Here is a 10,000-nt window from a genome sequence, read left to right on the forward strand (position 1 = left end):
CTATTGGTATTATCTTCATCTTCATAATTATTATCATTATTTCTTATAACATTATTAACATGTAAGTAGTATTATGTTGCATATGATGAAAATTATTCACAGCTTTATTGGGATTATCATCATCATTATTAATATCCTCATTATTATCTTAGATAGTTTTTTAAAGTAATAATTCCAAGATGATGAAGCGTATTTCCGATATACATTGACTGTCTAGCTTTGATATATTTCCATCGAAAATGAAGTCTCACAATACATATTTAGTATTTATGATAAAAATTCGACAAAAGTTGCAATAAATATTTGTATTTTGAATAAAAAAGGGATAATCTGATGCCATAGCTTCGATAACTTTAAGATTACTTTACGCCCTGATTTCCTGACCTTTCTGACTATATTAAAAAGGCAATTATATCAAGGTAAGGACTACTAACATTATTATTTTGGTTTCAGTGCTAAAACTGTATCCAAGAAGGTTTATTTCTTAGTCAAAATAAAAAAATAAATGAAATCTGGATCCACTTCAGACGCTTCCTTGCGTGCGCCAATGGCGTAAGTTGCACTTCCAAGAAAGGAAACTATAGTCTTTTAAAACATATTTGTTAACCGTGTATTTAAATTTCAGCAGATACATGTTATATAGAATGACCTAGAAATAGTAAGGACATGCAATTATATTTTGTGTGAGGGTTTTGAGGTACTGTTCTGTATTAACTTATGAACTTACATTTAAAATTACATAAAACACAAAGTATAAATATGGTCGATTAAGCAACTTAATTATCAAGAAATTGACATAATGAGGATTGTCATCATATTTCATAATCACTGATACAAAACGCATTCATTTTCGATATTATTACTGGTAAGTTATCACTTATCATCTTTATTTTGCTGATTAAAATATTGTTGGAACCGTTGTTTGTTTTGGTCCCGGCAGCGCCATGAAGCTGGACGACGCCGCGTGCTTTTCCACCTCCGGTTCCCACAAAAGAAAGTGTGATTTCGATGCGGATGATAGACGAGCGGTAAGGACTCGAGGCAGGGCACTTGGCCACGGCGGGGTTTCCTGCTGGAAAAGCGTATTTCGAGAGTTTTGGAGGGGGGCGAGAGGGCGCTCCCGCCTCGCGACATGTCGGCCGCAATGTGCAATCACACAAAGGGCACTCTTGCAAAGCCTTGCTTCCCAGCGGAGGGAATGGCGTTACGGGACGCTCCTTCGGTAGGGAAGTGCACAGGAGCAGTGATTTGTCAGAAATGGAGGTTGTAAGTGGAATTATCAGATCGGAAATGTCCCGGCCTGAACCCTGCTCTGGCGCCAGGGCACTCGACACGCGGGACAATGGCATGATGACCTTGTGGTAATGGGGGCGCGAGGAGGTCGTGGTAGCTCGCTTTAAATGGCCCATTGATGCGTCAGAATGGAGTGATCGATTAAAACTCAGTTAATTGCTGAAAGAACAGATGCGGCGAAATGTGAAATGGCGAGGAGAGGACTGATTGACTTCTATTGGGTTGATTGAAAGAAATTGAGGGATTACTGGCTCCTTTATGAGTGTGGGTATGTAGGGTACTCCTACACACATGCTCAAGTTTCTTGGGAGGTCTGAAAGGAGGTTTTGATTTAATTTGGGGAAATAATTGGATTGGTGAAGGAGTCTTAGTATACTCCAGCAGTAACATAATATTTTTTTGTTTGTCCTGGTTTTATTGTTCTTTTGATCATGTTTAGATCACAATAAACAATGAATCGGAGGGAAGGACTTGTGAATTTGGAGTTGCAGTCCTTCAGCGACATAATTGTCATAAATCAAAAGTTAGTAAATTATAAAATAATCACAGTAGGACCTACCAGTTATCACCATGATTATAACCATTGTGTATATAGTCAATAGACCTCCCTGGAAGCATATCGTCACCAAAGGAACCATGTTTATTTTGGTTTCGGTACACAGAAATTGGGCTTGTTCCGTATTTAGTATTACACCTTTTGAATACAGCGTCTATGTTTATCTTGCCGTGCCAAATTATATCCCATATCGCAAACACAGGATACAACAACTGGCTCAAAACTTGGTTGAAAAGTCAAATTCACCTATTCACTAATAATAAGGAACAGCGATGCGATTGGCCAGTAAATCTAGCAGTAGCTCTCATTGGCTGTCATCTATTAGAAAATCTAAACATCCTGAAATTGTTTTTTCTGATAGACGGCTCTTCTTCGAGTAAGTGTCACATTAAGTATAAATAATACTAAAAGAAATCAATTGATTGTTTACCAGATCAGGATGATGTTCGAAGAACCTGATCTCTAAAGAGCGCACTCCCCTACCATTAGGGCCCGGATTGTGGGGTATAGAGGTGATATTGTGGGTAATACTCACTTTATATGAGTGATAGAAGGTGAGAACAATCAATCGTTACTACTTTCGTGGTATTTAGTGACACGGCACCATTTGGAAAATTTATCGTCAAAAATACCCATCATCTACGTGATGTAAATACATTGAATTGAGAGATTGACTGATTTTGTGACACTTCATTTATGACATTTCTTTCACAAATTACGGAAAGGGAATGGATGATACGTACATTAGTAGTAGTGTCAAGTAATTGCTAGGCACCACCAATAATGGGTGCATTGCGTGAGCGAGGTAAAGCATGTTTTATGATTGGCAGGTTGAAATGTAGTGTAATGTTTGATTTTGTTGTTATTTAAGATATTGATTTTCTTTATTTGCTATATGCTAAGGGTATGTCAGACGAGATGTGTTGTATAATTAATTTATCTGTCAATTCCATGTGCTACATACCTTGCGGATGAATAGTTGTCAGAAATAGAAAAAAAAAAAAAGTTTGTGACAGCTGCTGCTATATTCCAATGTACAAAATGTATTACTTTATCAGTTTTTCAAAAATGAAGTTTGTCAAATCCTTTAGTTTTTCAGAAATGAATTTTGTTAAATCCCTTAGCTTTCAAAAATGAATTTCATAAAATCCCTTAATTTTTCAAAAATCAGTTTCATTAAATCCCATAGGTTTTCAAAATTCAGTTTTGTTAAATCCATTATTAAAAAAAAATATATAATTTAATTAAATGCCTCTTAGTGCCTATGACTCAGAGAAATTCCTAAATATTAAAATAAGTTGCTCTGAAGTGCTCTGAAAAGGTGGGTGCCAAGAAATTGCTTACTGCAATGTGGATGGTGGCAGTTGTTTTCCAAAAAGTTTACCCAACCAACCCCTCTAGAATTGTAGTAACAGACCATTGATTGTTTTACTGCTGAATTAGTGTGAAGCAGTAATTATTTAAATTATATTAAAAGCCTGTCATCATGCTGGTCCAAATTTTGAGTTCTTTTTGTAGGGAGGTTTCGTAATTTAGTTGTGAATCTGGTAGTGTGATTATCACAGTTTGCACTGCCTCCCCTTAGGCCGTTGGTGAGATTGAATTGATTTGTCATATTGGGATTTTTCACTTGAAAATATATGGTCTTTGATCAAGCCAAGTTGAATGGAAACTTCCTGTGGTCTGTGATGGAAAGTTTACAATCCTCAACGGTGGTGCAGTGTAAAGTTTAGAGATCAATGGTGGATACATGGGTGTTTTCAAAACATTTACCTGTAGAAGAGCTTTCCATATGGAAATAGAGAAAAACTAATTTAACCCTTAAAAAAGGCATGGAGTAAATTTAACCCATTGCATATGCATGGTGTGCTGATTAGGCTTAAAAGATGGATGTCAATGTCTAATGACATGACATTGGGATCTGCTCACAGTTGAAGTGCACACAGTTGTAAAGTATTATGGCTCTAACGGCGCTAGCTCCAAAGCTACAGGGTTCTAAAGTCAACCTAAACCTCATTTCATGATGGATTTATGGAAAAATATTATTTGGGCTAGTCTGTGCTACCCAGAGAGCAGAGAAAACACTTTCCACGTCCCTCTAATTTTTAGCTGTTGCCACTTGTGTCATAGACACCTGACGATCAGTTAGGTCATTAGGCGCCCCGTTGGCAATTGCTTGATCATACTCAAGACACGTACTCTATAGCACTATTCAACAGGAAGCCAGAAAATTATTATAATATTTTGAAGTAATATATAGATTTTGACATGTAGATTTCAAATAAACTTTTTTGTGCATAGATTGAATTAGAATGAATAAAAGTAACTGTTTTGTATGATTGCATGTCCTTTTGCAGTCAATGGCCATATAATACAACACTCTTAGGCATAGAAAATAATTTCTGCCAAAGAAAAGTAATCCCACAGTCATAAAATTCTGTGGAGTTATATTTCTTAGTGCATTGTAAGTATTTTTATTCCACTTATTACTTTTAATTCCTGTAGATATGTAAATTTAGGATGCAAGTAGATGTTATGTAAAGAAATGTGTATTAGAATTCACCTCCATATTTTATTTACCTTTTGCCATTCATCAGATCAAATGTATCTGTATACCTTAATCTTTTGTGAGTGATATATATTTTTACATACTATATCATCATCATAGATAATGTATATAATAGATGAGTGTCGATGGGAAGTCACAGTGGAATTGTTAAACTAGTAAGAAATATACAGGTATTCCATTTCCATTTTGCCATTGCAAATCACTTTTTTTGGAAATGTTACAATGCAGTATTATTATTTTTATTACCTATTTACATTGTTGAATAGGTGGAGCACAGTGGGAGTTATATATAAAGGTTGACCTTTTTACAAGCCGAGATTACATTGAACTATTACTGTTCCACATGAGAGTTCTCCACCCAGCTCCAACTAGAGACCTTCTAGATAGTCAGTATCTGATGAAAAAGAAGTGCAGGATAGATTTCAATTGGCCATTCTCTTTGAGACATCCTTATGATTACAGGTTTAAGCTCTAGTGTCTGATACTCTCAGGACCTAGCTGTTTTCAGATCATAGAAATCTTTGAATTGCAGATTTTAGGTGCCTAAACACCCATATAAAACATTGTCACAATTCATATGAATAATAAATATTAAATAGAAAAGGATAGAGAAGGAACCCTAACCAAACTAGCTCCCATGAGCAATAGATAATGCCGATTGCCACACAAGATAATTCTGGATCTGTTATGTTCAACCTTATAGATGTTCTTTGCTAGGTGTTAGTAGTTCAGCCACAACTAGAAAATAATATTGAGAAGTTTATGGAACCAAATTTTCTCTGAATTATTTTATGGACAGATGAGAAAAGGTGAATGATGAATAACTACAGATATTGTAAGAATCTTATGAGGAGCTTTTGTTTATATAATTTTTTTATTTTCAGAAACGACCTCTGATGCAGCCAAGGGTAGTAGTTGACGTTGATGTTCTACAAGCGCGTGTGCAACAGAACCGTATTGGCTCTCAGGTATACGTGTTGCAAAATATGAGCTATTTGCTTTTCCTGTGTTATTTTTTTGTTTTATTTTGCAAACAGATGATTAAATGACTAGTAATTCTAATTGTTTTTTTATTTCTAAGGGTCTTAATGTCAGTGAACTCAGTATGGAGAGGAATGCATTATATGTTAGATGTCCTCCCAATATATTTTGGATTAGCTATATTAAATATGAAGATAACATTTCTAAAATGGAGAGGGATTTTGATATTGAAAGTTTTCACTGGTGTGTTGTGTGATTTAAGGGCTGTATCTCTGGTTTTTATTATGTTTCTTGTTATTGACTGATTTTTACACTTTTTATATTATATACTAGGTTTGATGTCTTCACGATTTTAAAAATATTTAACCCTGTTTGTCTAATCCTCAGATGTTAGGTCGTAGAGGAAACCATGCTGTTATGTACCCAGTTAATTGTGACCCAATTGATGGGGTGTCGCCCAACCTCCATGCAATGCAGGTGAACCGCACCGTCTGCGCTCGCTGTCTGCAGGGAGAACCGGTGAGTTACATTGCACAGCGCTCGTTTTGTTGTCCCATGAGTAGGGAAGACAAAGGATGATAAGATAAATTGTTTAAGTAAGATATGTTAGAGTAGATAGTGATTGTCTAGGTGTGTTATGAATGATTTTTGGTAGTCATGATGGATTTAACCCGTTGCTGAAGTTGGCTGTTTTGGTTCCAAATGGTCTAAATGCCGGGATATTTCAAGCGTGTAAGACTAATGCCTTGGGCTATTTGCCTGCTCTGGCTGCGGCCAAGTGCTACATGCCCTATCACCTGGTGTGCCAGCCAGAAGGAAAGCCATGACAAAATATCTCGTCCCTGGCAGCTGGTACTGCCACCACTTGGCATTAGAGGGTTAGAAAGCTGATGTTTTGAAAACAGTATAAGCTGTTTGTTGGTTTTATTCCTTTTGATTATTTATATTCATGTTATCATTTATGATTAGATATGTTACTTGACAATTTATATCTTGTTCTTGATATCAAACTCATTAAAAGTTGTGATAAGGATATTAGCGGAAATGAATGTACTTGAGCTGCACTTTTTTGTAGGATTTGGGAGACATTCACAGTAGGGAATATCTGCTAATATTTGTTTTCTCAACTACCGATTACGTCTAGTGCAACCCAGACTATCATTTGCAGGCACACCTCTTAAGATTCAAGTTTGGCTATTGGTTTAAGACTTTTCTTAAAGAAAGTGCAGTGACTATAATAAATCTTTATGCATTATCCAGTCAATCATTGGTGATAACATCAGTAATATGCAAAACAGGTTAGAGTTTAGGGGATGCAATGATGGTTTCATTATAATGAGACTTAGCAAGTAATTGTCTATATATTTATATATGTATATCTATTTATATCTACATATTTTTTTCCCATATCCACATTTTCATACAGAATATAAAGCAAATAATTCATAGTTTTACTACAATGAAAGGTAGCCGTTGTAAAAGATAAACATTGATTATTAAATTTTTTATAGTATATTAGATCAATACCTGTATATGTCTCATCAGATGCACCATTTCAATCTGTGTAAAAGGTGTTTTAGCAAATAGGCAAAACAGATATTGTTTGTAGTTAATTTCCACAATACATACAGTAGGACAAGGCATTATCAGGAAGTAGAAAACACAATAAACCAAGAATTTTTATATGGAATATTATTAATTATTTGCCTTAATTATTTCTGTCATTGTATCAGCATGGTAATGTGTTGTCTCTTTTTCAACACATGCAGTGGAATAGATCAATATAAGTACAGCATTATAGATGTTATTTGCATAGTTTGGTGTTTTTGTCTGCATGTAGTGAGTTTTACAATATAATTTAATAATTTCATTTTATATTGATTTTACAATTTATTCATTATAATTATATATGATATATGGTTCCTCCAAATAGAGAGATGAACAAACCCTAAAAGAGACATAATTTTTCTTTTGTTTTTGTTTAATGATGCCTAAGCCTGCGATGATAAAACAAGTAATTCCTTCTACTTTTACAGGGTCACTTCCGTCACATCCTGGAGAAGTAATCCAGATCTCGGAAAGGCTTTTTTCACAAGTACCTGCCCCCCCTCCTCCCCCCCTTAAGTTAAGATGCTGGCTCGTGCTCAGAGCAGTCAGCTTTCACCCTGAGTCACGGCCAAGTCATACGTCGAGTCAAGCTGGTAATAGGGTCTTTAAAAAAAAAAAAAATAATTGTAATAACAAAAGATAAAATATGATAAAGAAGATGGAAAACAAAAGGAAAGGAAAGGAAGAGGGACTTGGGTAACGTTGTGCAATACCGGTGAGTTGCTCGAGTTTTTGACAGGAACCCTTCACTTCTTGAACTCTTGCTTGTGGACGGACGGCAAAAGAAAAACAAAACGAACGGAAAGTTGAACCATGACGGGCATGCGAGAGGCGAGATTGATTACACAAACGGGTCTTGTGATGAAAACGTTTTTTTCTCCTCGTGATCTCTTTGTATTTTAACGTGTTTACGGTTTATGCTCTTTTTGACTATAATAGGAGAGCTTTGAAGGTTGCATAATCGTTTAGTGTTTTTAACATTTACGTTTTTTGTTCTTGCACAACTTTACCTGGTTTCCACCAACGAATCAAATTTACTGGTCTCTGAACAGAATATTACCGTCAAGTAATTATTGTACAAGTTTCCATATGTAAACACATTTTCGCCCCCTCTTTTTTTCTCCCCTTTTTTATTTTTTTTTTACGACAATACCCCCTAAGTTATTTCACAATGGCTGCTATAGATTTAGGTTTACAGATATCTTTTAATTTTAGATTTTGAATAGCTTCTGTGTAATTGGTGGCGTGGAGTGTACAAGTTGCTAAACAGTTGAAGAGTATTTGTTGTAAATTCAGTCTTATATTTTTGGTTTAGTTAGTATTTACAATTTACATTTACATTAATAGTACTATTTCTGACTTTACTATTAGGGATATATTTAAAAAATATATATAATAAAAAAAAAAGGTAATTTAACCAAAAGGGAATTTGTTAGATTAGGTATTATGTGTCATTATCTATCAAATAAGCATTCTTTGCTGTCTCCATATGGTATATAACTCTTTATATATGATTTGGCCTGGTTTACATGATTCAGTGATTTATTTTACATGTGCGAGCTGAAACGGGAGAGGGCTGGCTTGTGCTGTATAAAATTCTTGAGTAAAAGTCTGAATTGTAGATTTAAGTGCTAGTATGAATAGGTCTCTAGGAATTCTATTTAATTTTGATTGGTGTGAGGCATTATGATGAAAGACCTTTCATTTTTTCATATTATGGCAATGTACATATTAAAAAATCAGTTTTATAATTGAAGTTATGAAGGTTGAAGTATGACAGTGAATTTAAAAGATGTGAATATGGTGACCAAGGCCCAGCCCAAACCCCTTCGGCTCGGTAGGCTAAGTTGCTGTGTTTAGTTAACTGAACTATTGCTGCATGTGCCCAGTCAGCCTCCAAAGGTACAAAATCTACATGCCATTTTGTAAACCCTTAATGGATCACAATCATGTTTCACAAATAAATAGTCCAGCAACATTGGCTTTTTGTTTATCCTTCGCCGAAATGTTTATCTTTTTAAGTTTTAAGACAGGCACGTCGGAAGCCTGTTGTCTTTGAAAAAATAGGTAGGTATGCTATTTTTTCATACATATATTTCAAAATTGGTTCAGATATGAGGTAGTAATGACACCAATTTTAGCTATATTGAGAAAGTAGATGTTTGATGGAAATCTGCATTTGGTTTTGAAATGGTTATTAGATGAACAAAAGAGGACAAGAAAAAGGAAGCTGCAGGTGGAAGCCTTGGTTGACGAAGATACAGGTGTTGGAGGTGAAACTGATGTCGAGTCACTTTAGGATGTCAGTCTGATGTTTGTTCACATCAGGACATCACAGCATTTGTGACAATGCTTAATCAACATCATGTGACTAGTGCAGGTAGTAGGGTATAGCAGGGTATACTTGTGTGACTTGATTAATGAAATGTTAGAGAAATATAGGCCTATCAATGTCAGAGATTATTTCCAGACCTAATATATTTACTGGTGAGCATACATACAAAACTAGGAATTTTATGAAAACTACTCACTTCAGAAGAAAGATTATTTTATGTCTGGAATTATATTTTTCTTTCTTTCATAACCCATTCTGGACAGGGACAGATTGACTTGCCTAGTATTCAGGATGGTTTTTATTTCAGAGTGAGGCAGCTTCATGCAACATACCTTGACTTTTCCCACTCTTTCAGTCACTCATTGTAAGACTAGAGCCATTTTTGTGTTTGCAATTTTTTGTTTTATTTTATCAAGTGTCAAATGACAGGTTATATTAATGCTACAGTTGACTAAAATTGTAGTATAAGGTCTATATCAACTCATTATTTTCTTTATACTCAGTGTGATACAAGTATTGGTGTTTATGAGAGAACAAAAGGCAACTTTTTTTTGTATTCGTGTATTGTCATGAACGAATACTGTGAGTGCCACAGTAAAAGGCATTCCTACTGGCACAGGCACATTGTAGTCACTGAGGCGCCTTCCTCTTCTCGTTC

General features: G+C 35.2%; 1 protein-coding gene across 1 annotated transcript; it reads left to right on the forward strand.

The window, feature by feature from the left end:
• The first annotated feature begins 911 nt into the window (after positions 1–911).
• On the forward strand, positions 912–8,985 carry LOC122251764 (uncharacterized). Its single transcript, XM_043013880.2, has 4 exons — positions 912–1,028; positions 5,303–5,386; positions 5,787–5,918; positions 7,436–8,985. Exons 1-4 carry the CDS (start codon positions 945–947, stop codon positions 7,463–7,465), a joined length of 330 nt encoding a protein of 109 aa, XP_042869814.1. The 5' UTR covers positions 912–944; the 3' UTR covers positions 7,466–8,985.
• Positions 8,986–10,000: the final 1,015 nt, after the last annotated feature.

This window comes from Penaeus japonicus, unplaced genomic scaffold (assembly GCF_977035675.1).
Source record: "Penaeus japonicus unplaced genomic scaffold, GWHDUDI00000001_assembly GWHDUDI00000006, whole genome shotgun sequence".
NCBI lineage: Eukaryota > Metazoa > Arthropoda > Malacostraca > Decapoda > Penaeidae > Penaeus > Penaeus japonicus.

Excerpts from the sequence above, each read along its gene's own strand:
- LOC122251764 (XM_043013880.2), top strand. The coding sequence starts at position 945 with ATGAAGCTGGACGACGCCGCGTGCTTTTCCACCTCCGGTTCCCACAAA. Across the intron at positions 1,029-5,302 it reads ATGCGGATGATAGACGAGCG|AAACGACCTCTGATGCAGCC; the intron begins GTAAGGACTCGA and ends TTTTATTTTCAG. Across the intron at positions 5,919-7,435 it reads GCTGTCTGCAGGGAGAACCG|GGTCACTTCCGTCACATCCT; the intron begins GTGAGTTACATT and ends CTACTTTTACAG.